Source organism: Electrophorus electricus, chromosome 14, assembly GCF_013358815.1.
Source record: "Electrophorus electricus isolate fEleEle1 chromosome 14, fEleEle1.pri, whole genome shotgun sequence".
Classification (NCBI taxonomy): domain Eukaryota; kingdom Metazoa; phylum Chordata; class Actinopteri; order Gymnotiformes; family Gymnotidae; genus Electrophorus; species Electrophorus electricus.
Window position 1 is genome coordinate 15,406,775 of NC_049548.1, and position 25,073 is coordinate 15,431,847.

Consider the following 25,073-nt stretch of genomic DNA (forward strand, 5'->3'; position numbering starts at 1 on the left):
CACCTCCATGTTTTTGAACCATGGGAGGAAACCAGAGACTCAAGAGTAAACCCACACAGACATGGGAGAACATGAAAACTCCACATGGGTGAGACTCAAACCCAAGACCCTAGCACTGAGAGGCAAATGTGCTAACCACCAAGCCCCCAAACTATTTAGATTTGACCTAAATCATGGAGAAAATCCAGTAGTATTTATGTGTTTTTCTATTGTTTTAATGTTAATTTTTGTGAAGGAAATAATCATAAAACGTTTATTTTGAAGACATACAAGCTTATATGTAGTTTATTGGGTCTTTTATTTCATTTTATTCTATGTAATTTTATTTGTAGTGATATTTATTGTGTCATTTGCCATGAGGTTAATTAATTTATTTTTACATTTTGTACAATTTTTATATTTACAATTTTGTACATTTTGGTTATTCTCTTCTATTTGTAGATTTTGGACTACATAAATAAAATGTATATATGCTATATAAAAATGATTAATAATCCTGTAAGAAATTAATTTAGCTTGTGAGGTCAAAGTTGGAATGTATGCATATATAACAACACATACTTTCAACAGTATTCAAATTTATTGAGTTTTTTTTTTTTTTCTCACATGTGAGATTCACAGCAAGCTATGAGAGAGAGGGAAAGTCATCAAGAAAAGTTTATAAACTTGCCCAGTCTTAGATTTTGTAAACCTTGGTTTAATGATACATTTGGCCTGAGGTCATACCTAGTCCATCATTAAGCTATTCTTAGTTCAACATTTACCTGAGTCCAACACCCTTCGAAGCTATTCCTGGCATTTTCAGTTTCATTTATAATTAACTGAGGCATATTGTTTATCAACAGGAAAAATAATTAGAGGTTTGTTTTACTGTGATTCCCACTACTATGAAATAAGTTAATATTGATGTTTGAAGACAAGATTTATAAAATACACACAAATCAAGCTAGTATGCTGGCTGATTAATATGTGTAAGGTGTCAGCTCATTTTCATCTAACTAGAAGTCCTCCGTGAATGCTGTGTTGACTTTAGTGGGATATTTGTTGTGTGAGATTGCCTAGGTGATTGATGGATGATTAATCTAGAATCCATCTTTCCTTGTTTGAGATACAAGATGTGAGATTGCTTTGCCTTCAGAGACAGGAGTACAAAAGCCATGGGCAATCTCAGCCAAAGAAAAGTTGTTCCTGGAAGAGCTTATTTTCAGAGAACCATGTACATTGGAGCTTGACCAGAAGAATAGGAAAGCAGATCCATATCCAAAGTATCGCTGAAGGACTTACTCATGCACATGTCTTTAGGGTATAATGTTTTGAGCCATGAATGCTCATAGGATTTACAAAGATGACCCATGGAAAATCTATGAAGAGGAGATTGCTAGCAATACAATTCTGTAAGTGAATGATCTATTAATCTCTTTTTTAAATAAAACAAAACAAAAAAAATTAAATAGAATTTTAGAAAAAAAGATAACATGATGCTAATAATTTTACATTTTACATATTTGTGGTATATTTCTTTTACCTTAGACAATTACAGATTAAAGTTTTTGAAGAGGAAAAACATTATAGTAGAAGAAAAAATCGCCAAACAAACATTTTGCTAAAGGAAACATCTATAGTCACAAACACAGTAAATATGAAGACAGATATCTGATTTTAGGTCCACTAATCGTTGAATGCTTTTAAGAGAAGAAATATTTAACTCCTTAACTTTGTTTCCTCACATAAAGTTTGTTAAATAGAGTACCCCTGGCAACATTGCTCTGCAAAAGGACAATATTTTACCACATCTAACAAGCAAGAATTGTTAGTCAGAGCATTTTAAATTGAGACAAAAAAAAAAAAATGGTGGTGCGATTAATACTTGTTACAATTAATTTGTTAAATCCTGTTCTAATTTCTAGAGAGTCTGCTTGGAACACATGATATCAGATTACTTAGCTTGTGCGATTACATTAGTTCATTAATTCATGTAATGACATAAAAATCAAATAAGAACAGAGCAGAAAGGAAAGGAAATGACAGAGAAACAGTGGTCTTCCAGTGTCAGTAATACAGATCATCATATGCCTTATTTTCAGACTTTATTGATTGTTTCTTTTCTCTTTTAAGTGTCTTGATTTCGTTTTGCTTATTGTACAAATCCAGAAGACGATCCTGCTATTATTTTTAACTTGTTACATTTAACTGCTTTTCAAAAAACTTTTTTTTCAAAATGTTTTTCTGTTTTCCAACTCCTCCAAAAGCTGTTTTTGCTCACCATTCCAAGAGCTTCACTTAAGTGTACAGTAGTAAAATACTGGAACAACCCTTAAGATGGGTTGTTATTTTGATAACCTGTTATTTTTATAAACCCTGTGAATTAGCTTTAGCTAGCTAATTCGCATCAGATAACTGACAACTGAATATTGTATGGTAGTTAGCTTGCCAAACTTGAAGTTTGAAAAGCCTATAAGTCTATAAATAGGCTTTATAAGCCTATAAATAAATAAAACTGGAAAATCTACAGTATCAGGAGTGGTAGCTTCATCTTGTCAGTTCAGTGTACACTAACTGATGCTTACTTGCAGCAAAATTCTTTGTCAACCTCACAACTCAAGTGGTCCAGTGATTTTCCTGACAAAATGTATCCGATTTGGACCCTTTTTGTTTATTACATGGTGCAAAATAGGAAATTTATGAAAACTTATTTTTTCTCAGTGAGCAAAATTACCATTTTTCTCAATGACCAAATTGACCCTATAGGATGACACATGATGGCCTATCCCACACCTTCCATCCAAACCTTTCATCAAGCGCCCTTTCTCCAAAGATGTACATACTTAGTGCTTAGACTACCCTTCCATGTGCTGTAATGTTTCCAGATAGATTAATGCAGTTGTACTATGTTTAAATTATAGTGGCTGATTACTGAGCACAAAGCAGTTGCCAAGATCCCCCATTTTTCTCAGGGCCACTGTTTTTTTGATAGCTATCAGAGAATTTATTTGACTTAAAAAATATATATATATTTACATTCATTTTAACATGAGCAATCAAAAAAAGACAATCTGAACAGATTAATTTTTAATTTGTTAAGTGTCTGTGTCAAAATCGAACAAGCAAGATAGGCTGTAGGACATATAAAACCACTGCAACTAGTCTCCAGCAGTGGTACCCAAATGCTAATGATAGTCATCGCTTTTTATTTAGTTTAGTTTAGTTGCTTTTTTTCAGAATACTTAGATTAATCATACAAACTTTTTAGTTTCATGAATATGATTAAGAGAAAATTTTAAAATGTTGAGTTAAGTCTACTGCCTTTTCATTAATGATGTTGTATTTGTCTTCTCCAATAGATGGCACCCAAATTTTTTGTATAGATTTTATTAGCGTTCTACTGTATTTTGTAGGCCTTAGACTTAATGGTCCAGGATTTACTGTCTGTCCATCACTCCATATTGTGCTTTAACGCTTCCTGTGCGCATCTCAGTTTTTATCAGGAAACTATACTAATGCTTGCAGTTGTCCTTTCACGGATTGTCTTGTGAGGTTTACTGTCCTCAAAAATTTTAAAATAGTGTATTAAAGGTAGACTATTTATTAGTATTACTTTTGTATTAAAATAGTAACCACAGAAATATAAAGAGAAATATATTGATTGGATGTAGGTAAGCAGTGAAGAAAACCAGAAGTTCCTGTGAGCTTGGAAGAAAAAAAAATTAAAACACTTTAACGCTGTAGAACAAACAATGAATGGTTTTAACCTTGTTAGAGGTTTTAACCTCTAAGCAATGACCTTAAGATTAACATAATGTTAAATTTACAGTAAGGCATAGGTTAGGAATATTATTGAAATTGGTTAATGTATCTATCAGGGGCATTTCTAGGGCTAAAAACTCAAGGCATGTAGTGTGGTCTCAGGGCATCCCCTGTGGTTTAAGATGAACACACTTCCTTGCCAAAATACATGTCTTAATGACCAATTTAAATGAGTACTACAAAAACAGTTTAAATATGTATATGTAATATTGAAAATTAAGCTGTGTTGTATAATAAACAGAACACTGTGCAGCTTCTCCCACTGTATACATCTTGCATCTCTACTTCTGTCCCTCTTCTGTCATTTCTAATTGATGTCTGTCTTTTCTGTCCTGTTTACTGTCTGTCTCTCTTTTTCTCTCTCTCTTGCTTTTTCTCTTTCTCTCTCTGTCTCCAACCCCCTTCCTCTCTATCTTACTTTCATTTAAAGAATGCAGATATTTTAGGCATGGCTACATGTAACATATCTGCAAATATCCCCCCCCACCCCCCCAAACCTTTGACACAATTTGAACGCTAGTCAAAATGAGGGATTGTAACAAAGCCTGAAAGCAACTACCCTACCTAGGACTCAAACCAAGATCTGACAGGAGGTAAACGTGAGCCATGTCCATTGGACTAAAAAAGCTCACTCCCTGGCATATCAGCCAGAGCACCCATTACAGGGACTCTCATGTACAAATCATAACAATGGAAGTTTTTCTGGCTACTAGACATGCTATTAGTAGTTTTGTTATGCTTGTTACATAGAAAAGGACAATACATTGAAATGACATAAAATTAGATAATACAATTGTTATCGTATTTTGATATATTTATATGACTTTATATCTTTATATAAAATAGTTACATTTGTAGGTTTCTTTGGTTGCTTGCACATCATTTTGCTGGTGATTGCCAAGACACTCTGAGGGATTCTCATAAGAAAACTTCATTTGAAAGTCATGAAGCCCTAATACTTCACCCTACCCATCAATCTCAACAGAAATTGGGACCACCCTACCCCCTAGATGAGAATATGCAAAATGAAGGCATAAAGCTGAGTGGTAGGGTCAAGGGGTGATTTCATTTTTTTTAAATTGGCATGAAAGATAAAATAAATAAACTCTGGTGTCCAGTTATGGTAGACAGAGTGCCTGTCTTCAAGATTCGCTGCAGCTCCACCACCTGCTGCTCCTCAGAGACTCCTTCTGCAGGAAGCAATCCTGTGAATAGCCATTCTCGCAAGAGCACAGGAGCATGTGACCCTAGTTTCTTCTGGAGGCACTCTGAGGCTGGATGAAAATCCGCTCTGTACTGACCACCACGCTGGTGAAGCATGCTGGAACCAGCCAGATGGAGGAGTTGTTCCAAAAGGCAGATATCCTCACTTCTGTCAGTCAGAGAAATACCATAATTAATAAGATACTCCTTGTTAATTCTGAATTAAGCTCACCTAGATGTTGAAACATATGAGAATTCTAAATGCAGGCATGTGTGTTGTTTTCGTAGATGGATGGTTCTCGTGACGGCTGTGTTAGCTGGGAGAAGTTGTGTGTCTACATTCTCCAGCAGCACAAGCAGACTGGAGACTCATCAGAGGCCAACCATGATGTGTTCAGCTCTGAACCACTGATACGCCACTGTCTACATAACAAGGTAGGGTGTACCCATGATTCTCTGTCTTTCAGGGCTCACTGGTCTTTAAGGAAATTCTAGTCATTGCTGAAGGCCTTTATAGTGCCTTTATCATGTGTGTCATTCTCTCATCTTGATCTTTAACATATAACATCGTATATGAACTGATCTCAACAGCAAGAACCAATCACATCGTATTGTGGAAGTGAGTCACCCACCCCCTCTACGTTATGTTCACCGTCAGTAAAGGGGGAAATATGAATAGTCCTGGAACAGCAATCTTCGCGCTGTGAAGACACTGGAGGTAAGAAATTAATGAGCCAAACCAAATAAATGGTAAATTAGATTTAGCTTACCATACTACATGGTGAATCTAATCAGTCCTATACAAGAACAGGGTTTCTTCCTTGAAGTAGTAAGTATTCAGGTTCAGCCATCCATCTCATATATAAACATAGAGTTATGCATTATTAGAAGTTCAAGGATAAAATATTCATAATGCACGAAATACACAGTAATGCACAAGTCCCATAATCATTTATAAATGCTGTGATCAACAAACACAGACAAAGCAATAGGTGTGGTTCTCAACTTAAACATTCATTCATAGCTATATAACTGATAATCATAATTATGATTTTTTTTTCTTTTAAAAAAAATAAACTTTACAGTGTAATTAGCCATGTCACTACATGTCTCATATTAATCATATAATCATGTATATCTCTCAGTCTTATCCTACTGTATAATCATATACTGGCACCACAGTCTACTACAATTAGCACAGATATCATTCTACAGTCTTTGACTAGTACTGCTGTTGTGGATTCATAGACATGTGTCTGTAATTCAAGTTATCTGGAGACACTGGTGAAAGGAGTGGATCCTTCAAAAAGTTCCATGGCTGGACCACTGATGCTATCTACATGCCTAATGTGCACAAAATCGCAGTGGCTACCATGAGTCGGGACATTCGTCTCTTCGATGTGTCCTCCAGTGCATGCTTTGAGGAGTTTCGCCTGTTTGGTAACAAGCCATCTTGGGTAAAATGTTTGCCTTTTGCCCATATGATTCTGGATTTTCCATTTTTTCCTTAACTTTACAGGACTGAGCCACGTCGCCACCACTCTTTGTTACTGGTATGATGTTAAGGTGGGTCAAGTGTCAGATGTTAGACAGTGTTCCAATGAGATTTGATGTAATGCTCATGAATTCTGGCCAGCGGTTAGTGCAGGCCTGTTATAGACAGAGCTGGTGTAAGCTTGTTTTGTTCTCTGGTTACTTAAACCTAATCCTGGCTCCTATCCAGGCTCCAGGAGAGAGGTGTGTGCTGATGTGGGGGGATGAAAAAGGCTATGTGAATTTACTATGGTTCCTGCAGCCACACAAAGATTTATTTGAGACACCCTTTTCAGACCAAAGTGGACCCAAGCCAGTGTTTTTGCCAGTAAGCATTTGCATATCCCATTTAATACAATCTAGGCTGCTATACAATATACAGCTGAAATGTGAGAAGAGCAGAGAATAAAGGCACCATTACACATAATCTTTGAAAAGCAGATGTTATTTCACTTATCCAATTTTAATGCGTTAGATCTGAGATCCTGGGTTTGGTACATGACAATTGCTTTGTCTCAACACCGTTACAGGACATCTGTGGTCAGACCTTAATGGTCTCTTACCAGCAAACCCCCAAAATACACAATGAACCAATCAATAGAATCATATTTGAGCCCTGTGCAAACCTCCTTGTTACATCATCAGAGAGTGCCACAAGCTCCTTGGTCATCATGGACATGAATCAGAGAAGGAACAGCTACATTTGGAAAATTGACAAGGTGAATATATAGTTTGTATGCATTTTGGGTTTATTTTGAGTCCTGTAATTTTCTATATAATAAATGGTTTTAAGAATGAATTCTAATATGTTAGCCCATTTTGCATTTACATTACATTTTCAGCATTTAGCAGACACTCTTATCCAGAGCGACTTACAAAAGTGTTTTGTCATTTACTCATAGAATACATCCTAGCCAGTGCAGTAGTTTAGAGTCCAATATATCAATGATCTAGAATAATGTAGAAATACAGGGATCACTCCTGATGCCTAGAAGTACAAAATACATAAGGTCTATCTTAAACAATGATAAGTGTAATAAACAATACGTACTAGAGTTTGTTAGACAACATCAGTGTAATAAACAATACCCTACAATAAGTATTAATTTAGTTAGTCAATATAGGAGGCAGGGGTCTTTTGTCATTTAAATATTCCATGAATAGATGGGTCTTCAGTCTACATTTGAAGACTACAAGGGACTCTGCTGTCTGGACAGCAAGTGGAAGTTCATTCCACCATTATTAGAGCCAGGACAGAAAATAGCCTTAATGCTTGTCTTCCATGAGACCTGAAAACACCGGTATTTCAAGCCAAGCTGTACTTGAGGTTTGAAGTACTCGAGGTACAGATCGGCTTTGACCATTGACCTCATGTATGAAGGGGTCCATTTTTGGCTTTATAAGCAAGTATCAAAGTTTTAAAACTGATGCGTGCAGCTACTGGAAGCCAATGAAGGGAGCACAGCAGCGGACTAACGATTGAAGACCAGTCATGCTGCTGCATTCTGGACAAGTTGTAGAGGTTTGATGGCTCTTAGACGAAGACCAGCAAGTAGTGAGTTGCAATAGTCTAGCTTTGAGATCACAAGAGACTGCACATGCACCTGGGTAGCTTCCTGCGAGAGAAAAGGCTGAATCCTTCACATGTTACAAAGGAGAAATCTGATTTCAGGTTAGATTTGAAACATGATCTGAGAATGACAACTGGTTGTCCAAAGTTATGCCCAGGCTATGGCAGCTTTGGATGGTGATACCAGGGAGTACTTGAAGGAAACTGTGAGGTCATGGTAAGGGTTTGAAGTACCTGGGATGTACAGAAGCTCGGTTTTACCAGGGTTGAGCTTCAAGTGGTGGGCTGTCATCCATGACGCAATGTCAGTCAAGCATGCTGAGATACGTCTGGAGACCTGCGTGTCAGAGGATGGGAAAGAAATAAATAATTGAGTGTCATCAGCATAGCAGTGGTAGGAGAAACCACGAGAAGATATTACATTACAAAGACAACAAGTATACAAAGAGAAGAGAAGGGGGCCTAATACTGAGCCCTGTGGAACACCAGTGGAGAGTCTACATGGTTTGGATGTGGATCCTCTCCATGTCACCTGATAGGACTGTCCCTCCAGATAGGAGTGAAACCATTTCCATGCAGAGCCAGTCACACCAAGCCTGGAGAGAATAGAGAGAAGAATGTTGTGGTTCACTGTGTCAAAGGCTGCCGAAAGGTCTAGAAGAACCAAAACAGATGACATTTTGGCAGCTTTAGCAGCATGAAGTTTCTCCATCACTGCTATGAGGGCTGTTTCTGTAGAATTTGCCAGTTTGTAGCCATTTTCAAGCCCTTCATTAGCTGAACTGTATGTGTTAGAAAATATAAGACTTTAAACCTGCAGTGCATTTAAGTGTATTTAACAAATTTAGATAAAAAGGGACCATTCTGTCCTCATCATTAAAAATAGAAGCTCATCATAAACAAAGCTCAGGACATTGGTGAGCCACATTGTTCTCTGCCTTCAACAGTTGTGCTCTGCCAACAAACAAAATACTCTGGCATAGGTTTTGAAAGCTGTATTTATTATATCTGCAGTAGTTTCCACTGGGGGAAAAAATCCAATTGCTGCACTCATAGATCAAAGGACAGAGTCTGGTCTTGTCTTTTAGCTGTGGAGAAAGACTGACTTGATTCAGAAGGGTGTGGATGTTTTCAGTTTTTGATTGTGGTTTCCCAAAGGGCGTGTATGCATTCTAATAAAATGGCTCATTTTAGCTGTTTTGTAAATATGGAGTATTAAACATTTTCCTATTTTGTATAATTTGTAGTATTAAAAATAACATTTCCATGGTACATGCATTTTAATGTTTTGACATGTATGCACCGAGCAATGAGAGAATGTAACAGGGAACTGAATTTAATGACCTAAAATAGAGCAAATCACTCTAGTTGTGGCAAAGGCAGGATAAACAGTATTGTAAACAGCAGAGAAACAGGCTTGGCAGATGCCTGTAGATGGCCTGCATGCTGATGATGAAGCTTGGCCAGGGATATGCGCCAGTTGAGATCCTAGTTCACAGTTCCCAGAAAACATGAAGGAGGCAGTATAGGGTCTTGGCTGGTGGGTGTGGCTTTAGGTTGGCAAGAGAATGCATTGGATTTGACATTTTTGGAACCCATGCCTGTATGTTTTTGTGAAATTAAGTCTCACGATGAAGACTGACCATCTCTGACCAACTCCTTCTCTGATCCTAATCAGCACTGTGTAGATCTAACTTTATGTAGTATCATGTACCTCTGAGCTGCCCTAGAAATGTTTCTGGAACCAGAGGCAGGAGATGTCACTTGGAGGCCCTGTAGACCTCAGTAGTCTATGCATAGCCTCAGCCCATCATCTTTCTTCTTCACATAGAAGACGCTGGCTGAGGCAGGTGAGGTGGAGGGGAATGCACCCATGGGCCAGAGTTTCCTGGATGTAATGTTCCATTACCTCTTCCTCCTCCTGTGCATTACCTTGCAGCAGGGAGAACAGGCATCATTAAGGAGCTGGATTGCACAATCAGTACTGCAGAGCTGGGTGACCTCGACAGGACTAAACACTTTAATTGATTGGATGAGCAAGAGAATCTATAATGAGGAAGGAGATGTGTTCTGCATGGGGGGCACTAGTCTGTAGGGGGTATAAGGAGTATCTAATGTGTGATAGTGCCTTTGCCTTTGCACAAAGCCACCAACCAATGGTCGCACAGCCAGAGCAGACGGCAACGGCAGCATATCAAAGCTGAGCTTGTGCACCAGTAATCAGTCCACCAGACTGCCTCTCCAGAGTACACTAGGACTGAGAGAGAGAGAGAGAGAGAGAGAGAGAGAGAGAGAGAGAGAGAGAGAGAGAGAGAGAATGAATCCCTTGTGTATAACAACAGATGACAGATAAGGAAAAGACACAGAAGAGACACTGCCATGGTGCGGAACTGCCATGGTGACATACTCAGCCACTGTGTGGGAGCCCTGCTGGAGACGCAGCAGGGCTCTACCACACGTTCTATGCTGCCCTAGATGGTGAAAGACAGCTTTCATCTATCTAATAAAGGCAGGGTAGTCATGCCTTTGCGGTGAGACCAGGTGCAGGTGGCTACTACTAAACAGGTGATCGGAAATGGAGGAGTGGTGGTTGTGAAGTGTGATTGGAGGTTCTTTGGCTGATTGATGACTGGGGGGTGACAAATGTGCTATGTAGACAGCCTATTTCTGTAAAGTACATGGCAGCTCTTATGTTGCATTAACTGATACCAATTGTGTCATGTATTATTCAGCTTTACCCAACAAACATTTTACTTAGAAAACACATGGTGCAAGGAACTATTGAATCTTAGCTATTAGGCTGTTGAAAGTAATGCCCCATATTATCATAGAACCATCTGTTACTTACATAATACATAGTAATTAGTGGTTAAGGTACTTGAGTTGTAATCGGAAGGTTCCTGGTTCAAGCTAAGTTGCCACTGAGCAAGACCTTCAATTGCTCAAGTTGTACTCACTCATAATTGTAAGTTGCTTTGGATAAAAGTGTTAGATAAATGCTTGTACTTTTGTTCACTACAGGGGGTGCACTGCTTTGACATCAGCTGGTCCCTCAACGTGCTGGTGACTGCAGGACTGGAGCCGTCCATCAGGATGTGGAACCGTTACGTCACCTCTCGGCCTGTGTCTGTGCTACATGGCCACACCACCACTGTGGTGGATGTGCTCATCCACCAAGCACTGGCCAGGATCTTTAGCTACTCAAAGGATGCTGTGAGAGTTCCTTCACTTTAAGATTTGTCACAGTGAAATGAATAAAGAGCTGAATGGTTAGGACTACACCAGAGCTCTTAAGTGTAGTAACCTGATCCCACCTACCCAAAACACACATTCAATGTATAAAGTTTTGTAAACGGTAATGGTACAAATTTCCAATCTTCACCTATTGCATTGCCATTAATTGCACAAAATATGCAGTAAAATAAGACAACTGATATTTGCCTAGAGGCTAGAAATTGTTTTGTTGTTGTGGTTGTTTTGGAGAGATACATTCTGATAAGTCAATGAGATCCATATGTACAAAACACTACAGCATGAGCCATATGGACATGCCAGTGCTACAGGAAAAGTCCAGTCACATCTGTGCTTTTCAGTGCTCAGAGGCATTTCATGACTCCAGGTCTCTTCCTGTAGGTATTGAAGATATGGGACATCCAGTCCCAATACTGTGTGAAGACCCTGCCACTCAGGTTCCCCAACATCCATGTTGGACTCTCCCCAGAACATGGCAGCTTCCCCCTGCTGCTCAGCCTGGCTGGTGGTCATGCACTACTCGTCAGCTGCAGAGAGTATCTGGCTTTGCTGAGGCTGCAGCATGTGGGCTCCAAAGATGGGCCCAAGAACTTCTCCTGTACCCTTTACATTCCTGACCTCAAACAGGTATGGTTTTGTCCCTTATAAGTTACGGATTGTAACTCTTGTACTGTCTCTGTTGTATAGATAAGGACAATAGCCAATATTTATGAAAATGGAGCATAAGGCTTTTGGTCGATGTCTAGCAGTGGAGGCTGGTGGCCCCCAAAATCCTCATACAGTCTCATTTTATGATATTTTTCCTCATCATCCTGATGATTATCCTTATTTACAACTAAGTGAATAAATACATTCATTTTTTAGTTACTGTTTTTTAAAGTAAAGTAAACATGTGTAAATTCTTCCTGCACATAATAAAGATTAAAGTAGGTGTTAGTGTAACGTGGTGGCCCGAGTGCCAAAGGGCGTGGAGCAGGACGCACAGACTCTCTCGACATGAAGGAACATTTATTACATACGACATACCGGCACTCACATATAACACGAACGATGAAGATGAACATGAACACTTTTAACAATAATGAGACTAACCATAATATTAACATGCTACACCAACAATGACCAACACACTGCACACATTGGCACAGGTTTAAATACACATAGACTAACACAATGCAGATGTGTGCAGGTGTGGTTACGACCAAAGATCCTCCCACTTCACGTGGCGGGCCAAACCACATGACTCGCGGGAAGCGTGCGTTCCCTGACAGAACCCCCTCCCAAGCGGCGTGGCTCCCGAAGTGTCCGTCCAATGAACGCGAACCTCCAGGCGCCAAGTACATGTGAACACAAACACAGCACAGCCATGCCCGGTGCCCACCCAGTACCAGGCGGGTCAGGTGCTGCCAGCAAGGGAGACCTCGCGGTGAGAGGGAGAAAGGCAGCTTCTCTCCCTCTCTCAGGGTAGTCCGGTATGCTCCCAACGCCGTTACTCCTGTGGATATACGAAAGGCATATAGACAAACAAACAATAGAGTCCCACACACAAACATATATGGCGCAGTGACGTAATGCCCGCCGTCCGTGCAGGCGTCTTGACATGTCTGTGGCCTCAATGGACACGCGGGGGTGCACGTCTGCCCCAGTTCCAGACGTGCCACCTTCCCCAACAGTCCTCCTTTTGCCTGCCACTCTAGGAGCGTCCCAAAGGAAGTTTGCCTCCGGGGCTTTGGGCAGACCCCTCCAGTCTCGCTGGCGAATCTGCTGAAGGAAAGGGACTCTGGCTTCAGCTCTGCCGTCTGGAGATCCCAATTGCTCCACCCAACCGCCCTCTTTCTGGTCAGTGTGGTGCCACTCGGTCATCCTCGGCCCAGGCTCAACAGACCTAGGTGTCGCCCCAAAGAAATTCCTGGGGGTATTCCCCTCCACTTCCGGAGAGCACGCGGGCAGCGGTCGTGGTCCTCTCCCCAGTGTCCTGGGATCCAGGCAGCAGTGCGGGGGGTGCCTACGCACCTACCGCTAGGAAGTCCATTTTTTGTGGAGGGAGCTGATGTCCTGTGGTGGTTGGTCATTCTGTAACGTGGTGGTTTGCGTGCTAAAGGGCGTGGAGTAAGACACACAGACTCTCTTGACATGGACGAACATGTATTACATACAATATACCGGCACTCACATATAACATGAACGATGAAGATGAACATGAACACTTTTAACAATAACGAGACTAACCTTAACATTAACACACTACACCAACAATGACCAACACGCTGCACACATTGGCATGGGTTTAAATACACATAGACTAACACAATGCAGGTGTGTGCAGGTGTGGTTATGACCAAATATCCTCCCACTTCATGTGGCGGGCCAAACCATGTGACTCGTGGGAGGCGAGCATTCCGTGACAGTTAACAACCCCAAGGTTTGGTTCCACACATGCTGTCATACTGATAAATTGCTCTGGATAGGATCATCTGCCAAATGCTAAAAAAATTTAAGGACTTTCACTTTCAGATTCCTAAATGTCCTTCTGTCCTGGTATTAGAGACTATGAAGGACCATAGGCACCAATGATCTAGACATGCTTAGAAGTTTTATCAGACCATTTTTACAAGCCTTGTTCTACTTTCAACTGATCCCATAATTCCAACAGTTTAGTTTGTGTAGGCATTGCTACCATTTTCTTTGCACCCCTTGAGCATCGTTTGAATGACTTATTGTATTTCTAGGTCTTCATTCCTTCATGTTGTTACCAAGTCCCAATCTTCCTTCACCAGATCAGACTCTGTACCTGGCACACCAAGTCAGTGGGTGTTTGTGGGTCAGAGAATGGACTCTTTACGGGGACTATGTCCATCAACGAAATTTCAGAAGATCCTTCTTTTCCTGTGCTTGAATTGGCAGTGGCTTGGTTGTTGGCTTGGCAGATAACACACTCTGGCTTTGTGTAGGCTGGGTCTCTATAAGTGGCTTATTAATGGTGTAACACTCCTCCCAGGCTGTTTCTTCAACAGAAGAAACAGACCCTTTCTCTTCTACATCTACCTTCTACGTCTCTTCGAGATAACAGATTCTATGCAGGAAATATATTTCAGATTCTAGAACGTCACACTTTCCATGGCCTGTTGAGTTAGGGCTTAGGGGAAGGCACACTACAGGCTGCCTGGACAGAGCATTAGCATTACCATGCTGTCTTCCTGGCCAATGTTATATGTTACAATCAAACTGAGTTAGTTGTTCTAGCTATTGTGCCAACTAACCAACTAACTAGGGTGGCTGAAATTATGCAACCAACTATAGTCAGCCTAGAGTAAGAATGTGTAGACCAGTATGTAGTCTCTGAATTAAGAAGCAAAATGAACAGCCAATAGCTCAATCTTAGTAGTGACACAGTCCCTTTTCTAGTCTTGTCAAAGCACTGTTTGTACAGGCAATCAATTTTTCTAGTCCATCCACCTCTTGTAATAGTACAGCCCCAATGCATCTGTATCAGTGATGAATTTCTAACTTGGATCAGGAAAAATGAGCACTTGCACACTCACCAGTTTATCTGAGGAACAGAAAATCTGCTTGACATTCTGAGGTTCATTGAAAATGCAGGCAACTTATGCAAAACCAGAAACAATGTGATGTTAATTAGAGGCTAACCCAACAAAGCTCTGTGCCTCTTTGATGTTAAGAGGCTCAGGCCAAGCTGGCATAGTCTCTGTCTTTGCACATTCAACCAGCACTCATTCATCAGAAATCACTGGTGCACTTGAACTACTAACAGAGGGCACTATGAAGGTTTTACTTTTAGGTTAGCTTCCTGCGACTTTTGAAAAACTTCATCCAGCTGATTGAGATATTTCTCAATAGTCCTTCCAAACATGTCATCAAGCATGTGACCCACTGCAATTCAGACAAAATCAGTTCTATTAACCTCTGAAAGGTGCTTGTTGAGCTACAAAGACCTCAAGGAAAAACATTAAATTGGAACAAACCCTTGTGTGAAAAGCTGTCTTCTTTCTATTTTTAGCATCAGTTGGTACTGGCCAGTAGCAGCTTGCCAATTCCAACATTGAAAACCACTTCCCTGCTGCCAATGCATCTAAGGTGTCATCTATTCATGGCAAAAGATGAGCATCTTCAATGGTTACCTCTTTCAGATTTCTGTAATGCGCACAGACTATAAGGCCAACATCTTTTTTTCTAACCTAGCACCACTGGCGCAGCCCAGGGGCTTTAAAACATGTTGTCTTTGAAATGTTGTTTTTCTCCTCAAGGACTTCTAGAATGTCCTTTTGAAGATGGACAGGGACACTGTGAGGGCACATTTTTACAGGTACAGCAGAACCCATCTCAGTCTTGTGATGGAGCAAGGTAGTCAGGCCCAAATCATGATCAATCTAACTGTTCCCATTCAAGATGCATGGTCACGAATCAGATACAAATCTGATCTAGGGCCACATACGAAAGTTACACACATCTGATGTGAAAAGATCAGATTTGTGTGTCCTCACAGCCTTAAAAAAATTTGATTTGTGTCACATAACAGGATTTTAAAAATCCTAACCGATTTTGAAAACACTAGAGACTTTACACATGATGATGTTTTTCAGTTTTTTTCTTTGATCATTGTAGGCATCAACATTATTAGTGATCATTGTTAACCATCCACACACTACACAATTTACCCTGAATGATACACCACACACCTTTAGATTATGCACAGAAACAAGAGTCCAGACCAATATGGTTCCAATTCCCAAACTCTCAAAGGAGTTTCTCACAAGCTTCTATGTCAGGATTTTCTCACAAACTAACACAATTTAGATCTTAACAAACATGGCAGATGACTGTCACAGTTTCTGTCCTACTCCTTTCTTTGTAGCTTCTGTTATTTATTTATTTATTTATTTATTTATTTATTTTACAGCAGACAGCTTTCTTTGCTTGCTTGATAATAAGATTTGGTCTCCCCTCTGCCTTCACTGTTATCTTCTCCTCTGGAAAGACTTGTGAAGGATGTAATTTAGAATTTTTTCTTTAGTTGAATTTCTATCTTCTTGCAAAAGATAGAAGCTGGCTAAGTTCCCCACCATTAATGACAGTAGAGCTTGCTAACCTAGCTAGTCCATGCATTCTCAAAAATAAAAACAGGAATACACATGAAGATAAACAATAAATCTGAATAAATCTGAATAAATCTGAATCTTTATATTATATACCCTTGACCTGAGCACTGACAAGTACACTCACAACTTATAAATAGGCTAATTTGAAGTATAGTTTCCTTTCTCTGATATATCAAAAGCTTTTAGCCATCGAACGGACATTGTAAACACTGCTGAACCGCTGTTTGAGTAGGTCAGCGGCTTCCAGAGTTATCAGTTCAGTTAGATAAGAATAGCAGAAATTAGCCACTGCTGCAAACAATGGTACAAGACTGAATTCCCATTCATTTTGTATGGGACAAAGAAAATTTCAAACCTGTTTGTCTGGGTCATGTATGGGTCAAGAGTCATGCACTGTTTTTTGGGATTTGCATGGCAGGTAGTGACAGCCTGCATGGACTCTTCTGTAGTAGTGTGGGATGTAAGCACAGGCAGAAAGCACACAGAAGTGGAGAAGGCACATGGTCATGAAGAGATCACAGCCATGGCAGCAGACCCTGGGCAACACAGGCTAGTTACTGCAGCAGCCAATGGCACCATTAAGGTATAAACACACACACACACACACACACACACACTGCTGCTGCTGCTTTTCCATAATGGAGCCATTCTCTTCACTTTCAGTGCTAATGTTGCTTATGGTGAATGAAAATAAAGAGCCAGTACGTTTAATGCATGTCATGCTAACTAGTCTACAATACTGCTAGGTACGAAGATTTCCATGGAAAGAAATAGCGAAATTAAAAATAATGCAAGTAAAAACATACAAAAACATTCTTTATTTGGGGTTTATGGCTTAGCTTTTGCACTACCCAGCCTAAAATGTTCTTGGGCACTTTGGAAATTATTCTGGTATGTATACTTTAGGTGTGGAACTTGCTAAATGGTCAACCTCTGCATAAACTGGAAGCTGTGTCTGACACAGAGGTTACTGGGGTCATCTGTCTCCATGACAACGAGCTTCTAGCTGTGGGCTGGAGTCAGGTGGTTGCTCAGTACAGCATTGGTGACTTACAAGTGAGAACTACTTTTGCTCTCCCTCTCTCTCTCTCTTTCTCTCTCTCTCTCTCTCTCTCTCTCTCTCTCTCTCTCTCTCTCTCACACACACACACACACACACACACACACACACACACACACACACACATACACACACGCACACACACACAATCATACTTTGTCCAACAATACCATGAGAGGGAAAATAAATGATATTTTTTATAGCCTTTGATTGAGTTTGGTCTTGCAGTCATGCTTATGTCTTTATGCTGCTCAAAAAACATCACAGACATCAGAAACAAATCTGACAGCCAATCACAGGGCCTTATTGTGTAGGTGCATGATCTGTTTGTGGATGTGTGCATGCATGTAGATGTATCAGTATGTATGCGTATGTTACTGTCTTAGGACATATATGTGAAAGCAGATGAACCCTGGAAAAGTGGCCAGCTGCATAGTGACGATATCCTGGCTGTGGACCACTGTCCTTGTCTACGGCTGCTGGCCACAGGCAGCTATGATGGTGAGATCATCGTCTGGATGGTGGACACGCAGAGGCCTGTCACCCGAATTCAAAGACCACAGTCTGGGAGGTTAGTCTACTGTTATGTTCACAATGCTAACACATCATGTACTGAGACATGTAATAAAGATAATTAATGGCCCCGTCACGTGAATAGTAATAGTTTGTACTGAAGTAGTTAGATTGGTATTTCAATTAAATATAATTTGTGTGTGTGTGTGTCTGTGCCTAGAGTGTATCCCCCCATTGATAGGTTGTTGTTCCTGCAGAAGAGAGCTCAGGACAGTCAGTGTAGAGGCAAACCTCTCCTGCTCAGCTCTCAGGCTGGCTATATCTGCTGGTGGAACGTCAGTGGGCCGAAGCACAAACACGGTATACACGTGCACACACATGCACTCAGACAGTGTAATCAGTTAGAGCAAGTGGCAAATGCCAACATTATGAGTGAGAAAATGATCATTCTGTGCAGCACTCAGAGCTCTCTAATAACAGCCTAACAAATGAGCCTATATTTTAATTAAAGAGGTCTGTTAGTCTAAAATGAACACCCTGCATCTGCCATGTGGTGAATGTCCACAGCTTGCAGCCTCAAGCATGTCATGTGATAATAGTGATTCAGCTCAGAAGCTTCGCCATATGATGCATTTGCTTTACAATTTCAAAAGCTTTATGTAACATTTACAGAGTCAGAATGTAGTGGGGCACAGAAAACTACTGGAAGCAGCTGAAAATAAGGCATGACATGGCATTTATTTTGTGTCTTCTCTCTTAAAACAGGGCAGTTCTATGTACCACACAGGGTTAATGAGTGTGTGAAGGGTTTAAACACAAACAATGAGAACAGTTTACTCATTACTGGAGATGGGACAGGGTCCATCCAGATATGGGACATCTCACAGTATGATCTGTCTGATGAGGTCAGTCAAAGTAATAAGCAGCATTATTAACTTCGGGTAGAATACCAAAATGTTGGGTAGAATGCCATATGTTTTTTTTGCACTTAAGAATACCAGAATACCAGTTGATTAGTTTAATCTTCTGTGGCCATCCTCACAAGTTTGTCGACAAGGAGCCACCACTGCTATGTGCCTGGAGAGCTCATGAGGGGGCAATAGTGAGTATGGAGCTCCTGGAGCAGAGTGGCCAAATGTTCCTGGTCACCGTGTCCGTGGACCACAGTGCCCGTCTTTGGACCAGTGATGGAGGCTGCGTGGGCTCTTTTGGACAGGAGCAACAGTGGGATCTGAGTAATCCCCTCACATACCAAGTCAACAGGTTGTACGGTGTTGCTCAGCCTCTGAAGTTTCTCAAAGGGAATGCAGATTTTTACACTGTGGCATTCAGTAATCCAATGGCTTTATAGTTTTTGCTTCATTCTCAAATATATTCCAGTGCTATTCTGATCATTTCACGGCCCAAGTGCCACACGGTGTTGAGCAGGATGCACAGACTCCCTTGATATGAAACATTTAATGATAGAAAACATAAAGGTTACTCGTGGCACTCACACATAACACTAATAGATAGGAACACACAAACAGTATAAACAGTGACAACAAAAGCATAAAATGATACAAACGTGGGGTTATATTAACAGTGGCAACAGCACTCCTTGACAATAACATTACACTAACTCGAGCAATGACCAACAATGAGGCTCACACTGACAGGGGTTTAAATAAACAGATATACAATCAACGTTAACCCCGTGCAGGTGCGTGCCATCACGGAGGACGTGGCAACAAACGTAAAGTCCCCTGCACGCAGCGGGCCATACCATGTGACTAGTGGGGGGGGGGGAGCATTCCGTGACAGATAAATTCTGCCACACCACTGCAGTAACAGTATCCTGTTCACAGCACGACACCTGCAGGTGTCTACACCACTCAAAGCATTCCTTTCCTAGCCCTTTATATCCGTATAAATGTAGGTTTAAGTGCTAAATGATTAACTGGGAGAATTGTTCTGCAGTTAAGAGCACAATCTAAGCATTTAGCTTCAGTCTGCAGTCAGCAGACCTGGGGCATATTGTCTTCTAGTGTAGGTAGTTATGGAACATATGATAATGCGTATAACTCTCAATGCATACTGAGAGATTATGACAAATAAACTAGAAGGGTCACGTTGTTGATGTTTGGACATAATTGCTGTTTAACTACACCAGATGGGAGATGTTTGGTAGGTGAAGCAAAGAGAGCATAACTGAAAGTAGTCACTGTGCACCATATGGCTTTGTCTTTATCATTCTCAGAGGTTTTCAGTAGCCACGCAGTGACCGTTGAGAAGAGACCTCTGTCTTTCATAAAGTAACAACAATAACCCTTTAAGCGAAGTAATTGCCCGGTTCACAGAACACCGCTGAAGCTTCCTTCCTTTCTGTGTGTTAATATTCAATCCGTTCAGATTTTGCCATTATGTCTTAACATGTCATGACATGAATACAAAATATCAAAATATCTAAAATGTGTCCCCAGTACTTCAGTGATCAGAAGTTTGGTAATCTTTGTTAAGCATTCATCACTGTGTTATTACCTGTAGAGAAATTGCCATTCCAGCCAGAGAGGAAGAAAAAGACAGAACAGAAGTCCACCAATCTGAGACCACCAAATCCAAGTCTGATCTTGCTGTCTGGGGTCAAAGTTCAAGGGGAATGGCCACAGTGAACAGGATCCTCAGTAAAGATTACTGTCAACAAACAGGTTTGCCAGAACACATGCAATGCAAAATAAATTAATAAATACAAAATGACACACATATACATGTATTAGATGCCTGGAGTTCTTTCTTTCACAACAGATTGCCCTTAATTACCCATAACTGAGTCATGATTTTGCAAGCTCATGTTTTTCTGGATGTTTGAAGTGAAGTAAAGCAGATTGGATTGCCACCAAAAAGCTTCGCAATCATCAGACCCACCTTAGATGAAAATTAACTATTTGTAAAATGAATGAGACCCTGAAACATTAGATCCAGCAAGTTAGAGCTCAGGTTCTTTCTGGTTCTATCTGGACCTTCTGCTCTGTGAAGATCAGCACTTCTTTCACATTTGTTTGGAAGTAAAGAAGTCTAGACAGGCTGAAAATAAAGCCAAGTTCTTCACTTCAGATCCAAGAATGTCTTAAGCCTCTGCCATGACAAAACAAGCGATTAGCAGAGCTTCCTCACCATGCCAGGTGTGGTCAGTGAGAGTAGGCGTCTAGACGATCACAATATGGCAAGTTTGGTTTGGTTAGTGTTCCTCACCTCTCCCTAGGTAGCAATGAACTCTCAGAGCAGATAAGACTTTGCTCATAGCATTTGTGTTGCAGTTACATATTTAAAATAGCTTAATACATACTAATAAACTTCACTATTCCTTATCTGACATGAGTGTATTTAAAGGTTTAGATTATAGCTAGATATTAACACCAGGATGATAATTGTGAAACTTTATAGTTGCAGCATCTGCTCCAAGCCCTGAGGAACATCTGTCACTGCATATTTTGAAAAGGAAGAGCCGAGCTGAATCTTTCAGCAGTTCTGATTCTTTTTCACCTCTTCCTCAGAGAAAGGTCAGCCAAATCATATCCTTCACACAACTCTCTTGTGCACCTTTACTTAATTTTTTTTAGTAAAGAGCATTCTCTTATTTAAAGTCATCTAAGAATAATAACTTCATGATCTTTGTCTGCCCATATAACCTTTTTTTCCCAGGAAGCAATGTGGGATCACATGACCCTGGATTTGCAGAGAGAGATGGCAAGCAGACAAGACAGGCGACTGTTGTTTGGTGACATTGATTGCACCAAGCTATACCGCATCGGCAATGAGTGCACACCATTTCAGGTGCTCCAGATAGTGGTTAGTTTCTTTTGTGACACTGCTTAAGGGTGCTATTCATAAGACAACATGACGACTCCATATACCCTTCATAATAACAGACCTTTAACGGTGTTTGTAAAGGCTGATTTCTAAGGTGTCATCAGTCCTAAAGGCTGTTTGTGTCAATTATTATATTAAGTTGACATAACAAATAGATTAGCAGCAGATTTTTCTTAATAATACCTCAAATAATACATTAATAATACATTAATGATATTATTACTTAATTTCAATGTTCCTTGTTGAATGAATTATCGGGTTGTGACCACTGACTGTGTTTCTGGTTTATTATGGTGATATAATGTCAGTTATGTAACATAGCTTGTAAATTGGTTGAAAAAGTAAGTCCAGTACTTGGCACTTGGTTGTAAGTTTAGCATAAAATATAATGTATAACATTTTTAATGTATAACATGAACCATCCATGACAGAGTTATTAACACACTTTTGTTCTTATAAGAATGTTGAGTGAGGCTAGTTGGAAAACTAAACAAACTATAGCACTTCAAAAAGATGTCTCACAGTGTCTCCATTACTGGGTACCTGGTGGTAAAATTGATGTGACATTGAAACTATATATATACAGTATCATCACCTTAGTTTCAATGTCATATCAATTATGGCCTTTGAAGTATTTATAAAATCTATTTGAATACCTATGGAGGCACCATGAGATTATAATTATAGAATAATTAAATTTTGTACTAACCATAGAGTGTTTCATTTTGTAGTTTTTAAGACTTTTAGTACTTATGGCAATGTCACCACACAGAGTTATGTGTGTTCCCTATAGCCTATAGGTGAAATAAGGTTTTTTTTGCTGTTTATAACATTTTTATTAATATTTGTGGCAAGGCCATGCATTCTCGTAAAATGAGAGAAAATGTATTGACATTGACATTGAGTGCTATGGAATAGATTTTCACAGCAGTATTATGATCAAGAATCAAATACAGAACCTTACTTGGCAAGCTTTTTCACATTATCAGCATTATGTCATGCTGACATTATGTTACTATGTCATTCTGTCAGTTGACTTTCTCAATTTTGATATCGTGACTCAGTTATATCAACTAGGAAAACCAGGAAAGCATTGTAACTTTGTGTCAACAAAAAAATCTATGTCACCTGCCATTAGTGTTATCTCATCTTAAAATCATTATTGGCACAAGCTGCCTTATGAAGTTTATTTCTTTGGACGAAGCATTTATAAATGTTTATGTGTTTTGTCAGATATTATGCAGGACTTATGAGGTGCTATGTAGACTTTATAACAGCACTATAAGTAAATATAAGTAAAGCAGCAATGCTTCTATTATCATTATCCTGGATGTTTAGTATATGACAGATATTACGATTAGACAAGGAATTCATGGACAGCTTTAGACAGGCTGTAAAAGAGTTGGTGTGGCAGTACTGTTCGGTGAAGAATCCAGAAAATATCAATTTCTGAAGAAAATAACAACCAACCTCATTTTTTCTACACCTCTTTTACAGTGGCGGGAGTGCTAGGGTGATGTGTCTGGTATTTGTTGTCAATTTGTTGTAGTGCCTAGCTTAGCACACACAGCATTTTGGCTTCAGCAGTTGAAGTGCCTCAAATTAGTCTAAGCCTGGAGGCTAAGACTTGGGGCCAGAGAAGAAGTGAGAAATGGAGGGAATGCAGGGGCGAATGTGACAGCATGTGTGAAAGAGCATGGAGGCGTGCGCGCCTGCCAGCATCAGCTACCAGGGTGCCTGATCATGGCAGGCTTAAGAGAGGGAGACATTGTTATGGCAACCACATTACACAAGATGAGCTTTTGCCTGGGTTGCCACCATAGGGATTAAAAGTCTTTAAAAATGAAAAGAAAATAAAGTGACAAATGAAAATACCAGCAAACTCTTTTAGCCTTTAGAAGAATACTGTATAAGAGTACTGCATGTTTAATTTGCTGGTACTTAAGGCTGTTAAGGGCTTGGACCTGATGGCACAGCATGACTGTGTGGTTTACTCTTTATTACTTCCCCCACAAACATTGCCAGTAATGAACGAAAGCCCACTGGGGCCATTTTGTACCATGCCACATGAGCTCCAGATGTTTTCAGCAACTTTGTATGTTCTTTTGGACTGTCTTGCTCTTCCAGGAGATGAGCCACCTGGAGGATATTCCCATAAGGCTGGCGGTGCTGAGCCGATCAGAGAGTTACTCACGAGCAAGTGACCTGAACTCCCCTCTACTTTCAAGTGACATTTCAGGACACTCTGGAACCCTCAGTAATTAGACAAAGGAGCCTAAATCATAATGTTTAATGATAGCAGTTAATTTATGTTTATATTTGAAAACGGTATGTTTTCTTCCCATTAGTATGTAACAAGATATAAATGTAGTAGTGTGAGTCCCTGTCATATTAGGGTTTGTTGTAATGAAATACACCCAAAGAGCCATAACTATGGTAACTCAGGTTTTACATGTTGAAGCTGTATAATTATATTTATTTTAACAATAAAGTAGCATCACTCCTAAGAATAAACCAGTTTTCAAATATGTATGTATTATTAATCTATTATAGATACATATTTTTGGCAGATTTATTGCAAAACACTGATGACAAAATAAAAATCACAGTACTTTACATTAATCCTGTCCTTTGCCAATTATTGATTCCATAACGTCTTATGGAAGTTTTTGAGAAACGTTTCCTAATGCCTCTAGTTAGGGAAAATATCAGTTGCTTGTATATTAGCCAGCATACCCTGACCTGGCTCTCGCATTGATTATATACTTACAGGTTAAAGGGCAAATTTTGTGTTTGTGTGTGGACTGTGTGTGTGGACTGTGTGTGTGTGGACTGTGGCCTGCCTTGTCTGTCTGTACTGGCCTTGAGGTGGGCACACATACCAATTACAGTCCGCAGATCTACACTTAGAGAGAGCCTCTACAGAGAGAGGAAAAAACAACTTTCATCATGCCAAATGCTTGTTTGGACACAAACACTAGGTTAGATGCATTTGACATTTGTGTTTTCCTCCAACTTTGGAATTTACTTATTCAACTTCCTGTTGGAGACCTTTCAAAACATTTCACCATTTTTAGCTTTGAATATGCACATTTATTTCGCTTACATGGACAAACGGTGGCTGTATAAAGCTTTTCCATAGTGCTCAAATTCACTGGTTTGCATTCCTTGC

General features: G+C 40.0%; 1 protein-coding gene across 5 annotated transcripts; it reads left to right on the forward strand.

The window, feature by feature from the left end:
* Positions 1–1,104: 1,104 nt before the first annotated feature.
* LOC113574256 (WD repeat-containing protein 49) lies at positions 1,105–24,497 on the forward strand. Of its 5 annotated transcripts, none has more exons than XM_027005032.2 (20): positions 1,105–1,394; positions 4,923–5,178; positions 5,296–5,442; positions 5,599–5,725; positions 6,256–6,447; positions 6,527–6,573; positions 6,731–6,868; positions 7,071–7,259; positions 11,132–11,323; positions 11,744–11,989; positions 16,898–17,062; positions 17,386–17,535; positions 17,926–18,110; positions 18,273–18,412; positions 18,818–18,957; positions 19,098–19,315; positions 20,579–20,739; positions 21,476–21,591; positions 21,734–21,880; positions 24,029–24,497. In XM_027005032.2, the coding sequence occupies exons 5-20, from the start codon at positions 6,348–6,350 to the stop codon at positions 24,164–24,166; spliced, it is 2,472 nt and encodes an 823-aa protein (XP_026860833.2). In that variant the 5' UTR covers positions 1,105–1,394; positions 4,923–5,178; positions 5,296–5,442; positions 5,599–5,725; positions 6,256–6,347; the 3' UTR covers positions 24,167–24,497. The 5 variants fall into 5 exon arrangements, with proteins under 5 accessions (XP_026860833.2, XP_026860829.2, XP_026860830.2 ...); XM_027005028.2 differs by having other exon boundaries at positions 6,276–6,447; XM_027005029.2 differs by having other exon boundaries at positions 6,276–6,447; positions 21,734–21,865.
* The last annotated feature ends 576 nt before the right edge of the window (positions 24,498–25,073 follow it).

Bases quoted from the DNA above. Each gene is read 5' to 3' on its own strand.
- LOC113574256 (XM_027005032.2), top strand. From the start codon at position 6,348: ATGCCTAATGTGCACAAAATCGCAGTGGCTACCATGAGTCGGGACATT. The intron at 18,111-18,272 runs GTTAGTCTACTG...GTCTGTGCCTAG, and splicing joins CAAAGACCACAGTCTGGGAG to AGTGTATCCCCCCATTGATA. The intron at 18,413-18,817 runs GTATACACGTGC...CTCTTAAAACAG, and splicing joins TGGGCCGAAGCACAAACACG to GGCAGTTCTATGTACCACAC.